Source organism: Zosterops lateralis (genome assembly GCF_965231275.1).
Source record: "Zosterops lateralis genome assembly, chromosome: 3".
Taxonomy (NCBI): Eukaryota; Metazoa; Chordata; class Aves; order Passeriformes; family Zosteropidae; genus Zosterops; species Zosterops lateralis.
The window spans coordinates 25,952,789-25,970,849 of record NC_139764.1 but is presented as its reverse complement, the minus strand read 5'-3'; the positions used below and the strand labels follow the sequence as shown (position 1 = coordinate 25,970,849).

The 18,061-nt window shown below is 56.4% G+C and overlaps 1 protein-coding gene across 4 annotated transcripts; it reads right to left on the bottom strand.

The window, feature by feature from the left end:
• Positions 1-3,945: 3,945 nt before the first annotated feature.
• Positions 3,946-16,902, bottom strand: CAPN11 (calpain 11). Of its 4 annotated transcripts, none has more exons than XM_083858633.1 (22): positions 16,791-16,902; positions 13,642-13,924; positions 12,993-13,062; positions 11,536-11,654; positions 11,261-11,394; positions 10,929-11,097; positions 10,305-10,388; positions 10,135-10,220; positions 9,862-9,936; positions 9,294-9,454; positions 9,045-9,214; positions 8,832-8,843; positions 8,351-8,562; positions 8,194-8,233; positions 7,870-7,935; positions 7,462-7,519; positions 7,299-7,363; positions 6,409-6,477; positions 6,200-6,278; positions 5,623-5,739; positions 5,490-5,548; positions 3,946-5,243 (listed from the first exon to the last, which is right to left on the bottom strand). In XM_083858633.1, the coding sequence occupies exons 2-22, from the start codon at positions 13,885-13,887 to the stop codon at positions 5,217-5,219; spliced, it is 2,118 nt and encodes a 705-aa protein (XP_083714759.1). In that variant the 5' UTR covers positions 13,888-13,924; positions 16,791-16,902; the 3' UTR covers positions 3,946-5,216. The 4 variants fall into 4 exon arrangements, with proteins under 4 accessions (XP_083714759.1, XP_083714760.1, XP_083714761.1 ...); XM_083858634.1 differs by lacking the exon at positions 16,791-16,902 and adding an exon at positions 15,767-15,872; XM_083858635.1 differs by lacking the exon at positions 16,791-16,902 and adding an exon at positions 14,341-14,572.
• Between the last annotated feature and the right edge of the window lie 1,159 nt (positions 16,903-18,061).

Sequence of the window (18,061 nt, the reverse complement as noted above, 5' to 3'; positions counted from 1 at the left end):
TCCTTCCCAGGGAGGGAGCACAGGAGGCTCTCACCCTGCTTTAAGAGCCAGATGCTTGCAACATCCGAGCACTGGGAAGAAGGAGGGGCAGGGCTTAATTGCCAAGCTCTTGGGACTCATAGAAAGGCAGATTTTTGTCTTTTGCCAAAAATTCAGAGATCTTGCCGAGACGCTTTCCCCATCTGGAAGGTCAGGGTCTTTAGCCTCCAACTGGGCAAAAGTACAGCCCAGGGAGATGAGGGGATGTAAACTTGCTCCTCTGACGAGTAATGCCCAGAGCTGGGAAGTGAATGCAACCTTGAAAGAAAACAAAATCGCACCCTGATCTACTTTGAAATGCAAGATTTAGGGCAGTAGAGTCCTGCCTGTGTGTTTCCTAGGCTGAGGCATGCAGAGCCTTGCTGCGACTTCTCTGATTCATGGAGGACTTTCTGGTCCTGGAATCACTGTTCTGTCTCTCAACACTTTTTACTTGTCTATGTTTCATCCCTCTCCACCAAGGGACTCAAAATTCCTCACCAGGTGGTTGGCTTATGTTTTTCTGGGTACGTGTTAAGACTGCTTCCTTTCGGGCATCTGTTTTCTTTATTGTATCAATTGCACAACCACGTATCACCTATTGATGGGAAGGGCTGAGATCCACTTCCTGAGCATAAACAGGGACTGTATACATCTCCATAGTACTTATTTCTCTCAGATGATCAGTTATCAGCTTCACAACAGCAAACAAGGAGCAGGAGATGCCCCTGAGCAGCACGAGGATGATGTGGGCTTCTGGTAAGCCTGTGGGTGAAGCAATGCTGGTGAGATAGCAGGGCTGGAAGCAGCCCACACAGGGATCTATCCTTAGGATGGTGGGAGGACTGTGTAGAGCTGTCCTCTGGTCTTCTTCTCCCTGCCATCCCAAAGCTCTGAGAATTCAGCTTGTCCAAAGCCCAGCCCCTTCCTTCTTGCTGCTGAGCACGGGTGAGCTCAGCCCACACATCCTCTGGGTTGGAGATCCTGGGGTTGGAGCCAGCTGGCACCTCCATCTCCTCTGGGAGAGGAGGGACCCGTTGGGAGGCCGCCTCAGAGGAGGCACAGCCGGAGGGTTATGGGTGTGTGACATGCCAGCATCTGGGCAGGAGATGGCTGTGCTAGCTCATGGAACAGCTCCTCTTGGTTGCTGCTGCCTTTCTGTGGAGGGGATGTCTTCCAAGCAGTCCTGTGCCCCATCACACAACAGGCAAATGTGGCACAGGCCACCCTGTGAGTGAGCTGCCAGCATTCAGCCTGCTCCCAGAACAGCATCTCTGCTCTGTGGGAGGGCAAGAGCCTCATGCCATCTCAGGGGCAGGCACAGGGGACAGAGTAGCCATCGGCACCTGCTGATGTCTAAATAGGCTGTTGTATGATAAAATCTCCATAATAATCTGCAAGGATCCTGGGGAGAAGGGCTTCTTCACAACATGTATGAGATGTGCTGCAAATCTGCTCTGGGCAGCGCTGGGAGCTCTCAGAAATGGCAGGGGAGGAAGATGAGAGTCAGGAAGGCCAAGAGTATTTTGTTTTAGGAAACCTCACCCTCCTGGCAGGGATCCCAGCAGGTGCTGGTGGTGAGGACAGTGGTGGCACCCAAGCACCCAGCCCCATGCAGGAGGAGCACAGGCCATTCCTACTGAGGAGGGACGCAAGTGCTATAAATAGGTTGTTTAATGTGCTGTGGCCAGACCTTGGAAAGCCCCAGCCCATGCACATTCCCTGCTGCTGGCGCTGAGACGGCAGCTGTTGAAAAAGGCTGAATCCAGCAGCTGCTGGCTGGTGCTCCCAGCCCCTGCCCCAAGTCCCAACTCTCCTGCTTCCCTCGTGGGGTGGCTGAGACCTTAGCATCTTTTGGCACAGGTGCTGAGGCTCACTAGTGTGATGCCAGCTCTGTACTGGTGTTGGTGGTGCTTCCTGAGCCAGCAGTGACTGCAGGATGCTGCTGGTGCCGGAGGGATAAGGAGGATGAGGAGAAGGCTTTCCTCCCTGATACCCCTCACAGTAGTGGAGAGACTGCCGTGCCTGGCTGGGGGCTGTGGGGCCATGCTGGAGTCAGCTGCTGCCCACCCACGAGCCCTCAGCTGTAGCTCTCCCCAGCCCCGGCTTGAGATGCTGGGCTGGGCCCCCACACCCCAGCTCTGCTCACACAAAGGCCCCTTGTGTCCACGGGAATGACATTCCTGCAGCCGTGGGCCCAGGGCAGAGTGAAGCTTAGCCAAGGGGGAGATGCCAGAGCCCAGCTGCTGGGGCAGCTGGTGGGGTCAGGTGGGGATGGGCTGTGGTCCTGGCCCCCCTCCTGTGCCTGGGGGATGGACATGAGCAGCTGGTGGGAGAGAGGGAACCCCCAGGTAGGGCAGGCAGCTCTGGCCTGCGGGAGGCAGGGCCATATGAGGTGCAGTAAATTCCAGGATGTTGGGGAGCAGGAGCAGTGGTGCTGTGCATCCATGGGTGCTGCTGGCCCACCCAACACTGACCTCTGGGATAGGTGTGGGAAAGGCAGAAGTGGGCTGGGCTGGCTCCTGCTGGCTAGTGCCTGTCCCAAGACAAACCCAAAGCTAACGTTTGGTCACATCTGGCCTCGTTGCCACTCACCTGACCTCACCTCAGCATTTAAGGTGGCGTCTGCTGGGCATCTTCCTTGTCTCCTTTGCAATGAGGGGGATGAGCCAGGCTACTTTTAGTAGCTTTATCTGGCAGCTGGGGAAGTCCCCACCTGCCAACCCCCTGCCAGCTGCCAGGGCTGGCGAGGGAAGGGATCTGCCAGCTGGCACCAGAGGGAGGGAGGGAGGGGGCTTCTGGTAAGTCTACGCCAGGGGCACCTGTCATCCCAAAGCCATGTCACCATGCTTTATAATTGGGCCTGTGTGTGCATGATGAGGCCCTGCAGCTGGGACAGCTCTGCCTGCCCTCTGTTCTGTCCCACCTAAGCCTTGTTTAGCAGAGGATTTGGGATTGCAAAGAGGAGCAGGAAGCCTGGGCTGGCGAGCCATAAGGTACTCTCACTCCACAGGGAGGCAGCTAAGCTCACAGGTAGTCAAGAGACAAGCACAAATAGCCCACCTCCATCCAGCCCTGGGGAGCCCTCCTCTGTAGGAGAGGGTGGCCTTGTGAGGCAGCTGCGGGGCTGTTTCCTCCTGCTGGCACACCTCAGCTCCTGTCTGTGCTCTGAGCCAGGTTGGCTTGCCCCAGAACTGGGTGCTGCTCCTCTGGTCCCAGAGAGCTGGGCTGGTCCAAAGGGCACCCATATAAAGGATATTGAGATGTTGGGATTGGTAAGGTATCCAAGGTCACTCCTCTTACAAATGCTGAGCAGCCCTGGGCCATCCAGACTGCAGTGTCCTTTTGGAGTGTAAGCAAGGAGCAGGATGCACTGATAGTAAGTCCTGCTCTGAGCCACGCTATGAAAAGCCCCACCATCCAGCACACCACTGTCATTTTTGTGGAACTCTTCTGCTTCTAGCTATACCTCACATGACCTCAAAGGAAGCAGGGGAAAATTTCCCACAGGCTCTACCCAGGGAAGAAATATACTTCTTTTGGTCCCCTTCCAGGATCCAGAGTTCCAGGCTGCTCTTCATTTCCACCAGCTCCATACTTTACTCCATCCTATCCAAGTGGATCCTCTTTCCCCTTCCCCGCCTCTACAAGACACATTTCTTTAGGAGCAGTGCTCCCTTCCCTCTCTTACCTAGTGCTGCCCCATGTGTTAAGGCAGCATTAAGACACCCGTGCAAAGAAATAGGCAAGTCTTATGAAGTCCTGGGGAATATGGACGTCTCCAGCCCCACAGCAAGACTTGCCCTGATGGTGCTGCTCCACCTGTGCCCCAGGCTGGGCAAGCAGCATGATCTGAGCTTGGCTCTGCACCAGCCCGTGGTGGGCAGAGGGAGGATGCAGACTCCAAGACACTTCCCAGACCACATGTCTAACAGATCTGTTTATTCCTGGAGAGCACAGTGAGCAGGGTGAGGAAGCAGAGCTGCCGGGCAGGCAGCAGTGGTTATTGCTGCAGGTGCATCCTCCAGTGACAACAGGGGTCTGGGGGAAGCAAACTGCCTGCCTGCCTCTGCAGGGCAGGGGACGGGCCCTCACCCACTGCCAGGCTGGAGCCACCCCATTACCCCAGAAGAAGGTGAGGGGAATGGAGTAGCACAGAGAAGTGCAAATATGTTGGCACTGGAGTCCATCCGCACCGGGCAAAGGAGCCCAAGGTAAGAGGAGAGGGTTACAGTGTGGAAAGATGAGGGACTGGGAGAAAAAACCTAACTTTGTGCTGAAAACCCCCCTAAAACACCACCCCCTGCTCTCTGGAGGAGGGCACTGGCTCTTGGGTGCTGTACCCCCTAGCCCTGCTGTGGGCCGTGACCAAGGGCAGCAGATGTCCCAGGAGCTCCCAGGGATGGGAGGGGAGGCCAGGCTGCTGTGACAGTGGCATAGCTGTGCCTGTGTGGGCAAGAGGAGCTTCAGCTGCTGCACTACAGGGTCGCCTGTGTTCATATGACAGAGGAGCCCCAAAACATTCAGTGCTGGAGTAGTAGGGCTTGACCCAGTGGTGGGCATAGGCAGGGGCATGGAGGTGGAAGGGATGTGTTGAAGGCCACGCAGGAAAGAGCCAACAGGCTCAACGCTTTGGTCATGCTTAGTGGTGGTAAGTATGGTGCAAGGGCTTCATGATATTGAGTATGGCCATTCCTCCTCCCAGAAGGCCACTCTGGCTCCCTCAGGAACCTGCTGCCTGAGCAAGGCAATATGTGCTGATGCTCCCAGGTGTGGGTGCAGAGATAGGCAATGTGTGCTGGAGGGGATTGGTCAGCACTAGAGCAAGCGATACAAGTGTCCTCCCCCTCATGCCCCAACAGCTGCCTCCCCCTGCTCTGCAGCTGGCCTCCAGCCTGCCACGGGCAGGGATTCACAGGTACCCCATGCTGCTCGCCCTCCTCCTGTTCTGGGGTGAGAGCGAGGAAGGGGGAGTGGAAAAAGCCCAGCCCAGAAGAGGAGAAGGGAATCCCCTGCCTGCCTTGACCCCTGGTCCACTGGAGAAGATGGTGTGAGGCTTGCTGGAGGCAGGGCTATTGGCTCAGCGTGGGATGGAGCAAGGGAGGAAGAGTATCCTGTATCCATGGATCCAAGGGGAGGCACTTGGAGTGGGCCTGGCCCATTGGGGTGTCCCAGCTGCAGCGGATCTGTTGTTACTCCTAGCCACACATCGTCAGCAGCAGCCACTGGGAAGGAGAGGGAGAAGGGATGAACAGGGTGCATTTTTGGCATGTCCTCATGAGTCAATTTTAACAGCCCTCCAAGAAACACAAAGCCTGCAGCAGTCCTCTTTATTCATCTTGGTCTTTTATGGGTTCTTTCCCTACCCAGGGGGCTGGAGGGCTTTCTGCCACCCACCCCAGGTGCCCCATTCACCCTAATGCCATGTCCCCTTGTTTCCCACCCCAACATTCACTGGGCTGAGCTCTCACCTCAGAAAGGTTCATGACAGCAGTGCCAGTGCCTTCAGAGTCCATGCTACGGAAGAACCCTGCAAGGACACAAGAAAAGTGAGCAATGCATCCCTCTGTTCCTGCCCTCCCTGCCCCAGGGGCCATCACTCACTGAACATGGTCTCCAGCTTCAGGAGGCAGCAGACAAAATTGTCAAAGTCCACGCCCATCTCATTGTCTGCATAGCGGGCCACCACCACCTGATGCAGCTTGTTGTTCAGCTTGAAACCTGCAAGGCAGAGAGTAGTTAGCCCCCAAGGGAGGCAGGATAGCAGGGTGCAGTTGTCAAAGTCCATGCACCCACACAAAACGTCCACCAGCACACCCAAGGAAGGGCACCGTGTCCAGCCTCAATAGGAAGAAGGGATACTCTCCCTGCACCCATATATAACTAGTTAGCTCACTGATCCACCCCAGGCCTCTGCTTTGCCAGGATGGGATTCTGCAGGTCAGAGAGAACAGAGGCTGGGACCATCTTGCATGCATCTCTAACTCTGAGGCTCCAACACATGGCACAGCTGTGATGCAGAAAGCCTAGTGCTTACATGGGCCACATCTCAATAAACAGGTTGGCTTCAAGCATGCAATATAGGCTGGTTACACTCTTCTCGTGCCACTTGAGACAGGACTTCGACAGCAGGAGCCCCCTCCCCAGCCTCCAGCCCAGTCCCATCCTTCTCCAGACCTACCGGCTGACTCCAGAGCCATGCGCATCTCATAGGAGCTCATGGTGCCTGACTTATCCAGGTCGTACTGGCGAAAGATTGTCTGCAAAAACATCACGGAGGACATGAAGGGAAGGTTCTCCTGTGGCCTCCAGGCTCACTGTCCCCCCTCCTTGCTGCCCCAGGAGGGTTGCTACCCCAGTGCAGTGCACCATGCCCCCTCTCTTCCTCACCAGCCAGCTCCGGATCTTGTTCCACAGGATCTGGAACTCCACCAGCCCAAGGCGGGCACTGCCATCTTTCTGGAGCAGAGGGTCAAGGAGGTCAAAGCAGCCAGGAAAGGGGGGAGTACAAAGGCAAAGCTACCAGATCCCAGCCACAGGAGGTGAGAAAAGCCTGGACACACTTTTGGCCTGCCCAATTTTTTCCCCCAGCCTTCCCCTCTATCCTGCAGCATCAGCAAAATAAGGGCCTGCAACCCACCAAGGAAAGGGTAACACTTGAACTAGCAGCCATGCCACTTCCTAGGAGCAGCTGCTGTCCTTGGACCAAAGCTGGGCTGGCCTGCAGCAAAAAGTAATGTTATAGGGCCAGGCTGAAGAAGCACTGAGAGGTGTTCCTGGTCTGACCCCCCCCAGCTGCATGTCCTTGTACAAGCAGGACACTGGCCATGGTTCCTGTCACTTGACTCATCTACAAAAGCTGGACAGAATGGTTTGGAGGAAATAAGCCAAATAGTCCTTGTTCCCTTTGAGGAGAGCCTCAAAGGCTGGGTGGCACAACAGCACATCAGGCTAGGGAGCCCAAGGGAAGTGAAACACAGGAACTTCCTCCTGGAGGGGAAAGGAGAAGGCATGGGGTGGGACCATGCTGGGCTTTTGGTGGCAGAGCCAGGCCCAAGCAAGCAGCAGAAGTGATGGCCCTTGCTGAAAAACCTGCTGCTAAGGTCAAAGAGTGTAGGGCAGGTAGCCCTGAAGCCATAAGGACCCCTTCCTTTCCTTCCCCAGTTAAACAGCTGCAGCACTGCTGGAGAGCCAAGCCCCAGCTCCAAGAGAAAAGTCTTGTTTCTTGCAGGCTGAGCACCATGAAAACTAGCCCCTGGCCCACAGTGCCAAGAGGATACATCCATCAGGTTGACCATGTTGCGGCAGGAGTCCAGGCTGAACCCATCCGTTTTCAGATCTTTGTCTGAGGAGAAAGGAGGAGGTTGAGCACATGCATCAAAACCCAATCTGCTGAGCAAACTTGGGTAGCAGGGAGCAAGAGGTAGAAAGAGTAGTGCTTACGTCTAGAGATGACTCTGTTCAGGATAGTCCGAAGCTCAAAGACGCTGATTTCCATGTCCTGGAGCAGAAGCAGAGTTAGCATCACCCCTTGCCTGCTCTCCACCCCACTTGTGGCCATTGTCCCCCTCCTGCATAAACATCTCTGCCTTAGTCACAAAACATGAGGATACCATTACATTTCTTGTACACTCAGAAGAGTTTTGGTCACAGTTAGATGCTCTTCCCCAAATCTGCCCCTGTCACACCATCCCTGCAGGCAGCTGGGCTGAGCCACAGCCAAGATGGACTTGTCTGCAGGACAGGACTGAGCGAGCATAGGGTGGGCTGGAACTCCCACCGTTGAGGGGTTTGGTCCTGTCCCCTCCACTCCCCAGAGCACCTTTCAGAGCTTGGTGCAGTCATACCCACCTCTCCTGCCAGCTGCTGGAACATGCTCTTGAAGCTGTCCTCTATGTCATCCTCAGTTATTTCCTCCTGGCGTGATGCAAACCAGAAAGAAGAGGTTAATGGTCAAACCCAGGGACCAAACAACAGGCTCAGTAAATGCCAACTGGAAAGGAAGCTCTTTTTTGTTCTTCTCATCTTTGTTAATTCTCACATCCCCATCACCCCAACCCTGCCAGCCCCTCTCCAGACACTGTGACATCTCAGACTCAGACAGCCACTGCTTGTCGCTCCCCCTCCCAAGTGCTGGAGCCTCAGCACTAGCCGATCCTAAGTGGCGGCTCCTACCTCATCTGCCAGATCTGCCGAGATCTCCTCATCCAGCTCCCTGGGGCAGAAAGGGGATAACAAAGTGATGAGCAGGGTCCCTAGCCAGCAGGCTGCCTGCGGTGGGGAACATCCCACTGCTCACAGACACGGGTGTCCCTCCCAGGCCAGGACTCACTCTGTGTCCGACTGCTTCTCAGTGAAGACCCTCAGGACAAAGTCGGCCTCCTTGTGTGGTTCGAAGGTGGAGGGCACAATGATGTACTCGCCGGGGGGCAGCCGGATCTGGTTGCTCACCTCCCGCAGGTTGATGAAGGTCTCAGACCGTGCCCGGGACTGGTTTCGCAGGAAGAAGTCTTTCTTCAAGTGCACATTCTGCATGCCCTGGGCCTGGGGGAAGGAATGTGCTTGTGGACAATGGGAAGCAACCACAGGGAGTGGTGGGATCAACACCCAGCCCCATCAGGTATAACAGCCCTGCCCTGCACATCCAGTAGGAGCCATTCCTCCCTCCCACATGGAGGTGCCCAGCACCCGCTAGCACCCTAGCCATGACCAGTGCTGTGGGAGCTCCCATGCCACTGGATACATCAACCCATTTTTACTCAGTCTTGTGCTTCCCTCCAAGATGGGGTAGGCTGTGACAGCTCAGGACATACCTCCTCAGGAACCTGCAGATAGGAGGGAACAGGGAAAAAAATCAGAATCCCAGTACCTGCCCCATCCCTTACTGTAGGGAGCACAGGATGGGGGACATTAGCCCACAGCTGGCCAAAGCTGGGGGAAAAGATTTTCTCGAGGACTGGGGTTGAGGTGGACTGGCAATGCTAAGCCTGTCCCAAGGAAGAAGCCTTGGGGTGGGCAGGGGTTACCTCGTAGACAGCAAAGCCGATGGTGTGCATGTCACCTCCCACCCGCCGCTCCCGCCGCCGGTGCTTCTGCATCAGAGCCACCAGGAAGCTGCAGGCCACCTCATCGTCCCCAGGGTCGTCATCTTCTTCCAGCAACTTGATCTTAAACTGGGGGTTGATCCAGAATGTGGCTGGGAGGAAGGGGATGTGTGGATGAGACCCCTGGTTTCATCAAGCTGCCAAGAGCACAAATGTGGAGGCCAGAGGTACCTGGGTGATTCCTGCAGCCCCCGGCAGTGCTCCCCCGGCGCCACGTGCCCTCAAACACCTGTGTGTGCCATCTGCTGAGCTCATCCTTGGTGAGGGCATCCGGGGTCAGGTTGCAGATCTCGAGCCTGGAGAACTCCCTCATGAAGTCCCGGAAAGACATCCTGTGGGAGACAAGTAGGGGCTGAGGCCAGGGCTGTGGGGAGGGAGGAGAGTGCAAGCAGCTCTGGACCCAGCTAACATTTTATGAGAATTAAGTGACAGTAAAATCTTTTACCCTTAACAGTTATAGCTTATTTAAAGCCTTGTGCTGGGTTTGGGTAAGAAGGGATATTTACTCTTCCTAGATGTTTATTTTGGATTTAGTTGGCCTGAATTTCTTTCAAGGGAGGAAAATTATTAACTAGATCAGATGAGAAAATGCTGGCAAGCTCTCCAATGCTGGAAAGCCAGCTCATAAAGGTAGGTCATGCGCTTCAGGTGAAACATGACTGCAGGATCTCTCCCCAGCTTCTCTGCTCTTCCCCAGACTGGCTGCTGAAATAGAGCAGCACTTTGCTCCAGCACTCACCAGAACTCTCCATCCTCCATCTTCAGCTGCAGCTCTTCCCTCTCATCAGGGTCGATGTTGTTCCACTCAGAGGAACTGGAATAGCAAGACAGAGACAATTAGATAGGGACTCCTGAGAGCAATTCAGAGCTGGCCCTCAACTCCTCTCTTTCTGATGTGAAGAGCTCTGCACACTGTGAGCTTCCCCTCAGCACTGCCCTGTGCTCAGCTGCTGTGTGTGCAGCGCTTGCTGGCCTGACAGAGCGAGACTGCCATCCCTTCTGTCCTGCTTACCCATCACTCCAGGCTCCAGTCCACTCCACCTGACCCCAGGGGTTCCTGATGCGGATGAGTTGTTCCTGCTGACCTCGGTAGTTCACCTGCCAGACACCAGACACAGGAGGTGGAGCCAATGCCACTGGCCAGGCTGCTATTGCTATTAAAGTCTAATCTAGGTGACTCACATCTCTGAAGGCTGTGACAGAATAGGCATGGCCCTTCACCAGCTTCTTGAAGGTCACTGCTTCCATATCAAAGGCGCTTGTGATCTGAGGAGAACGTGTAATACTTAAGTCAATAGGACTGAATTAATGTAGTCTTATCCCTTCCCTCCACTGTGTGTAGAATTCTCCTTGCTTTGCACTGCTCCAAGCCAAGAGGAGTAGCAGGTAGCAGCTTCCTGTGCTCCAAGGCTGCTGGTAGTGCACAATTTAAAGACTATTTCCTTAGCAGAGGACCCTGAAGATCTATCAAGGAACCACCCAAATTTCAGAATTTAAAAACCCTGCTCCAGGTAATTTGCTGATGCAAAACATGGCTGGAGTTGTAGGCAGTCCCTTCTCTTGCACTTGAGATGAACAATCCTGCTCCATCCAAAGGAGCCCATTCCCAGCAACTGGGCTGCAGCACCACATGTTGTGCTGCAGGGCTGCCACACTGGCTCTGGAAAGGGTGCTGTAGTAAGAGGGCAAAAAAGTGACTTCCCACCCGGTGTCCCAGTGAGGGGACTGCTGATACAGCCTTGGGCTGTGAGGCCTCTCTTTGGCCAGCACTGGCAGAGCCCCAGCTCATCCCAGCACATCACTCACGTCGATGGAGCAGCCCAGCAGGGAGCCCCTCTCCAGCGCCTTGCGGATGATGTGGCCCATGTTGCGCGGCGGCCGCTTCAGGTCGTACATCTCTGCCACGCCGCCCGTGAAGTCCTCAAAGCCCTCGGTGGTGCTGCCCCCCGAGAGCGACTCGTAGCAGCCATTCAGCCTGAGGGGTGCGTGAGGAGACCAGGAGGTAGCACATGGCAGCTGACCAGACACACAGCACAAGCAGGGCCAGCCACAGAAGAGACTCCCTTCCCTCCTCTCCGCACAGCAAGGAGACTCCCTTCCCTCCACACCCCCTCCATGCCCACCATGGGGATACCCACTTGGCATAGGCCTTCTCCAGCAGAGCGCTCCAGAACTCAGTGCACTCCGCTGAGTGGACAAACAGAAGTTCCCCATCCTTGGTGGGCAGCAGATCATCCACCACCACGTCCACCCACTCACCGAACTGCCAGATCTGGGGGGTGAGGAGACACTGGGGTGAGCTCAGAGCATCACATGGCTTGCTCATCCCTACCCCAGAGGGATGGCCTCAAGCCACCATCCTTCCTTCCAACACAGCCCATCAGCTATGGAGGGCCAAAAGCTCCCAGCCCACCTGGAAGTGAAAGATGCCAGCATAGTCCTCCTGGAAGCTCTGTCCATGGGGCACTACGCGGTGCAGGAGCTCCTCATTGAGCGTGAGGGAGCCAATGGCAGCCAGCAGCCAGCAGTCGCCTGGGGAAGGAGAGGAAGCTGATATGAGTACCCATCGCCTCCCTGGCTGGGAGGGTAGGTGATGGATGTTTAGGAGCCCATGGTGTGCTCTCCTTGCAAATGTTTGGGGCAACCCAGCTCAAAAAGTCCACGGAAAAAACAGAGAAGGTCCAGCAAGCAGAACTCAGGGATCCAGGCGTGCTCAGCCTGCCCACAGAGAGAAGTATTAGCTCAAGGCAACAGGAAACATTCTTCCCTCACCAGGAGCCTGTGTCCAGACCACCACACACAATCAGCCCCAACAGCCCCCTCCTGCAGCTATTTATCTGGACCCTCCTGGAACTCATTCATATGACTGCCCTCCATATCTCAGACAGCAAGTTCTGCAGCAGAATTTACACGTTGCATGTAAAAAGCCATTTTAGCAAGCAAGCGGTTTCATGCTGCTGCAGCAGCTTCTCAAATTGCAAGCAGTGCCACCACACTTTTCCTTCCGAGTGATCTTAACCACAAGTGCTGCTCCGGGCCAGAACTGTGCTTTAAATGCCTTGCCTTGATTCTCTTTTCTCTTTTACCTTTGAAGCCTTTCACACCTTAGCCTTGAGCCTGGATAACCTGTAACTGGGCTGTGGTTTGACAAAATGGCATTTCCCAGTTTTTAATGACCAAGTGAACTCTACCACAGTGCTTTGGGCTTTTATGCACTCCAGTTGCCACCTCAAGTTTGTCCTAATTACTGGATATATTAAATGTAGTCACCCCTGAAAACAGCATGCTAAATGTGCTAAGGTATACAGTACTCCAAATCAAGTGCCCTACTTGCTCCCAATCAGGACAACACTGTCTGTGGTACCAAGATCTGTTTCTGATGACCACAAAATCCCAGTTGTGGTTCAACTCTGCTGGCCTACCCAGCCCATTAATACTTCTCTCCTTGCCTCCAGGAGACACTCCTGGAGAAAAGAAAAATCATCACTTGTACACCTCTCGATTTCCTTCTGCCACACCACATTGCTTCACAAGCAGTTTGTCACCACCACCACCACCATCTCAGTTTGTTACTGTCACGCAGCTGCCATCCCTCATCATTTACCAAAGCAGGGAGCTCTTTGGAACAGCTCCTAGCATTGTTTTCAGCATGTGTCAGGCATGGATGCACCCAAAATCTCCACTGATCTCAGCATGGTCAAGCTGTGCACACATCAACTCATTTTTGTGGAGCTTTAACCTAGAGCTACCAGGAGGCATAGAATGCCCCCTGACTTGCAGTTTCCACCTCACTGAGTGGAAAGGGCCACCCAACTCTCCCCAGTTACGACTGTCTGGACCAAGGTCCAGGGACAAAGCTTCAAGACTCACCCAGAGCCCCCTGGCAGATGTCCGTCCGAGTGGCACCACCAACAATGAACTGGGGGTCATCCACTAATTCCTGCAGAAGGACAGAATCAGATGCTGGTGCTGGATCTTGGCAGGGCCTAGGCTTTAGCAGGGCTGGCACCCACTGCAGCTCTGACTCGAGAGAAATGGTGCATGGTCCCTGTGAGATGTACCCCACCTGCCTTCTGCTAGGGAAGGCTGCTTGACTGCAACCCCAAGGCCATCATGGTAAGGCAAGGCAATATCTGCTGTGTCCATGGGAGGACAAGGCTGAATGACATTCCCCTTTGCCCTCATGGCATCAGGGGACATGCACTCTCAAAAGCCCCAGCTACTGAGGGTGACACATTCATGCCATGACACCTAGAAGCAACAATACAACCCACTTGTTCTGAAGCCCACAGTCTGCTGTCCAGAGGAAGCAGTGCCTGCTAGACACAATGCTTTTCTGAGCAGACACTCAGTAAAATGGCCCTGGGCCATTGGGAAAGTGGCTCTGCAGAACTCCAGGGACTTTGAGCACTGAGGGGTGCCAGCAAGGGCCAGTCTGCAGCTCAGCACATCATGTCAGTGTGGATGTGCAGGGTAGGGATGCCAGCCCAGCCCGAAAAAAAGCAAGCCCAGCACTTACCGACGGACGCTTCCACTCCACTCCCCGTGTCTTGCTGGAGTGCGGCCCCAGTTCCTTGAATCCAAGGGCAGTTGGGCCAGCTGGGAACTGGGGATCCCTGAAGAGGCTGCCACTCTCAATGCACTGCTGCTTGAGAGCCTCATAGTCCTGGTTGAGATACTTGATGGCGTTGTTGTGCTGGCCGAGCCCCTCGGCTCTCAGGCGGTCTCTCTGCAGTCGAGCAGCCATCCCGCCAAAGGGCATCATAACTGGGCACCAGCACCGCTACCTTCCGCTCCACTCCCTGCAACACAACAGGCACGGCATGCTGAGGCTCTCCCTGGGGATATCAGCCCTCCCACAGAGCCAGGCTTGGAGGCTGAAGCCCCAGTTCCCCACCACTCCCACAGCAGGGACCTTCTCCAGCATCACCGGCCTGGCACAGTGAGCCCAGTAACACACAGAGCACCCCGGGGTGAACACACCAGGAGAACCTCCCAGACCCCATCCCCAGCAGCAGCCCCGTTCTGAGCCCTGTCCTCCAGCCTGGCCGCTGCAGCCCCGCTGTCTTTAGGGGACACCAAGGGGGCCAAGCAGCGCTGAGGGCTGGCTGGGAGGAGGCAGCCCCCCAGCACCTGGGGATCACCCAGCTCACGGGTCCTGTCCTGTCCCTGCTACGCCAAAAGGCTGTGCCCGGAGGAATTTCAGACGCATTCCAACCTCGTCAGCCTCTCCTCCCGGCGCAGCTTTCCGGGTTCTTCCCTCGTCCCGGCTCCTCCTCAGCCGCCTCGGACGGGAGGGCGTCAGCAGCTTCTCCCACCCCCAGGGGCCTCTCCCTCTCCTTTTCCCCGACAGCCGTCCCGGCTGCCTGAGCACTGAGTCAATAGGGCCGGGTAGGGAGGAGCCCAGCGGGGCGCAGATAGCTCTGGCTATGGGGCCAGAGGAGGACACAGAAGGAAGAGGCGGGACAGCACACACACACAGGGAGGATGACTCAAGGCTCGTCAGTGGAGCAGCCTGCTGGGAGATACCGGGAAGGGATTACGGGGTTCAGCGGGGCAGCCCGGCACTAGTGAGAGCGGGGCAGGACAGACACGGCAGAGCTCCACGCCGCACTTCTCCCTGCCCTGGCCATCCTCCCGGGGCTTTGACCAGCAGCGCAGGGCCAGGAGCTTCGAACCAGCCTGACAAACTGCCGGGAATGTCTGGCCCCGCAGCCCTGCCCCACCGCTCCCTCCTGGGTCCAGCTGCCCCCAGCCCTGTCCGGGCACCACGGTAGCAGCCAGCTCACAGCCACCTCCCGCCCGGGCTGGAAGGGGCCTCTGGCACCGCCTGGTCCAAGCCTCCATGTGAGCAGTGTCACCTGCAGCAGGGCCATGGCGCAGGTGCCACCACCAGCCCAGTGGCATCTGTGGCTCATCCTGCCCCACTCCCCAGCCATCTCAGCTCCCGCTTGGCTGGGCTGGGGCCAAATACTTCAGAGGTTTGTCTTTGTGAGAAAGTGGTGCAGTCCTTGGGTAAATAAGCCAGGAGCCAGCAACCCACTCAGAGCAGCAAACTCGAATGCCAGTGCTGGCCCACTCCCTCCCCAGTACCCTATCCCAGGGGAGCAGGGTACAGCCTGGCTCCAAAGAGGCGGCTTTCCTTGTCCTGAAGTGCTGTGATAGCTAAAGGGAAGGCAGGCAACGGTGAATAGGGGGCAAGCTCCTGGCACATGCATAGGGCATAAACTTGGCTGCTAACCCTTGTGGCTGTCCTAGCCAGACGCTTTTCAGAAGAAAAAAATCTACTCTTCCCCATCACTCTCCATGCTCTGGGATGCTCTAAACCCACTACCCTTCTCCAGGGCAGTGCCAGCCCTTCTCTCCTCTTTGACGGTCCTCCTATGACTCCTGCCCCGCAGCCAGCACCCTGGCAGTCTCTCCCAGTGGCAAAGCACTTGGTGCCTGCAGAGCTGGCAGGATGGCTTCTCCAGTCCCAGACACAGGGGGGAGGAGGGGATTCCAAGTACAGCTGCCCACACTGCCTCCAGATCCCACCTCACCACCTCCCCAGCACTCATACCACAACCTGCCAGTGGCCAGGGAACTTTCCCTACCCCCATAGCCCTTGACAGGTTCCCTGCACCCTTTCCCACCCGACCTACCAGCACTGGCCATGGCTGCAGACATGGGGAGCTCTGTGCAGACACGGGCACCGTATGAGTTATTCTTAGCTCTGTGGCTCAAAATACTCAGGAAGGCTGTGCTCAGTGGCAGACGGAGGTCACGCAAGCGCAGAGCACAGAAAAGCATTTCAGACCCCAGAATGGGAGAGGAACCACATGGGTCTTTAAAGCCACGAGGACAGCTGCTGACACCTCCCCAGGCTTATGCTGATGGACACTGCAGGTCCTCCACGGAGGAGGAAGGGGTGTGATGAGACAAGCGAAGCCCCCAGGGCAGTTTTCCACCACAAGTGATATCCAATTGCAATATGATGCTTCCCAGTACTCGAGGCACCTCTGATCCCTCCCAGGTGGGAGCAAAAAGACACTCTGGTTCCTGCAGGGTCCCTGACACCTTGTGCACTTTAGCGCATACTGCAAAACTCTTGGGCAGCATCATTGTTGAAGTCCAGCCAAAAATCTTTGCAGACCTCTGGTTTGCCAGCTGCTCTTGCAGATCAGCGGAAGTGGGGAGCTCCCTTCCCCAAAACCAGCCCTGACACACGGTATCCTGACGCATACTCAGCTCAGGGCAAAGCGTCACAGCCGCCCATGGCATCCCACAGTGCTCAAGCAGCTCTCAGGCCCTTTCCAGCCCTCCAGATGACAAAGATCCTCGTTTCCCACAGGCGCCCCTTTATGCTACCGCATGCCTTTGACAGGATGCGGGCTTGGCTTTGGGGTCGGCAGCGCATCCCAGGAGGCTGCGGTATTGTTTACTCTCCGCCCCGATGGGGAAGCCTCTGTGTCTCTTCGGATGCGTTATCTAATGCAAAAATCCCCGCAGACAGAAAGGGGATGGGAGGGGTAGGCATGCCTAGATAAGCTTAGAAAACAGAGGAAGGAGCCGGGGAGGGGGAGACGGACGGACCCGCAGCTCTGCCCGCCCGGGGGCGGGCTCCCCCCCGGTGCTTAACCCCACGCCGGGGGTCGGGTAAGGGTGAGGATGGGGGGATGGACTTACGGAAGCTGCTGCCGCCACCGCCCTGCCCGCTTCAGCTCAGCCCGGCCCGGCCCAGCCCGGCTCAGCACAGCCCCGGAGAAGGTGGAGTTTCGGCGGGCAGGGCGTACGAGCAAAGCCGGGAGGGCAGTGGGAGGGGGAATTAAAGGAGCAGTGACAGCTCACAGACACTGGGAGGGGACTATTGATGGAGGCTGATGGTGAGGTTCTGTCTGCTGTCACCCTCTCCCAGCTCGCAGGGATGGGCGTGCTCCTTCCACCATTGTTCTGAGGAAAGGGGTGGGTGCGCACGGAAACCGCGCTGGAAGGAAAAGAGGAAGCAACTTTCCCCTAGGAAAGGATTTGTGGGTGACCGCTGCACGCCGCCGGCACCCCAGCGTGAAGCTCTGTGCAGACACACTGCACCTGGTCCTCCAGCACTTGTTGACCTTCTAGTGCCACGGCTGAGTGCGGTGGTCCCACCGGATATCCCAGACTGTTGAGTCCTTTCTTCCCTCATGCCTGGGGGGGGACTGTGACCGCACCACGTCAATCCTTAAAGCCCAGGTGGTCACAGTCAACGACCCCACCGCCAGCTGCCCCTCGCTGCCGGGTGCCAGCAGGGCCCTCTCCAGGCAGGTCCCACTGCCCTGGGGTTTTCCACAGCCACATCGGGGCTGCCCCTGCGTGCCCTCAGTGACTCACGGTGCAGCTATGCTGGGTGGTGTTGTTACCAGCGGGCATGGCAACACAGGGCTTGGCATCCTACCCTGGAGCCAACATGGCTTTGCCTGGCACAGTTTGGCCTAGTGTGGCTTAGCCCAGCATGTCTGATGGCCTGGTCTAGCATGAGCGCCTCAGCCCAGCCCCATCCCAGGAAAGAAGCTCTTTATTGCCATTCTTTCGGTGCCAGGGTGAAACAGGGTGATCCTAATGGGTGTCAGCAACCCTGGATGGAGCTCCCTCTCCTTCCCTGGTGCCTGTTTGCAGCTGGGGAGGCTGTGTCCTACAGACTTACTGCAGCAGCTGGCATTGAGCCTGCGAAAGCCTAAGCATCACAGGGCACCTGCTTTTTGCCTCACCCCACCTTGCTCCAGGGGGTAAATCCTTCTTAAACAGGGAGCAGGTAGCACATGGTGCCAGGAACCATGTCCTTTGCCTGAGGGAAGGGCAACCCAAACATTTAAAACCAGCTGTAGCAGAGCTACATGCTGCTGCATGCTGCATGCACAAGGGACTGGTCTGGTCCTGGCCAGCACTCACTAGAGCTGCCCTATACCTATCCCTATACAGGG

Excerpts from the sequence above, each read along its gene's own strand:
- CAPN11 (XM_083858633.1), bottom strand. The coding sequence starts at position 13,887 with ATGATGCCCTTTGGCGGGATGGCTGCTCGACTGCAGAGAGACCGCCTG. Across the intron at positions 8,234-8,350 it reads GAGAAGCAGTCGGACACAGA|GGAGCTGGATGAGGAGATCT; the intron begins GTGAGTCCTGGC and ends TTTCTGCCCCAG. Across the intron at positions 5,549-5,622 it reads GAAGCTGGAGACCATGTTCA|GGTTCTTCCGTAGCATGGAC; the intron begins GTGAGTGATGGC and ends GTGTCCTTGCAG.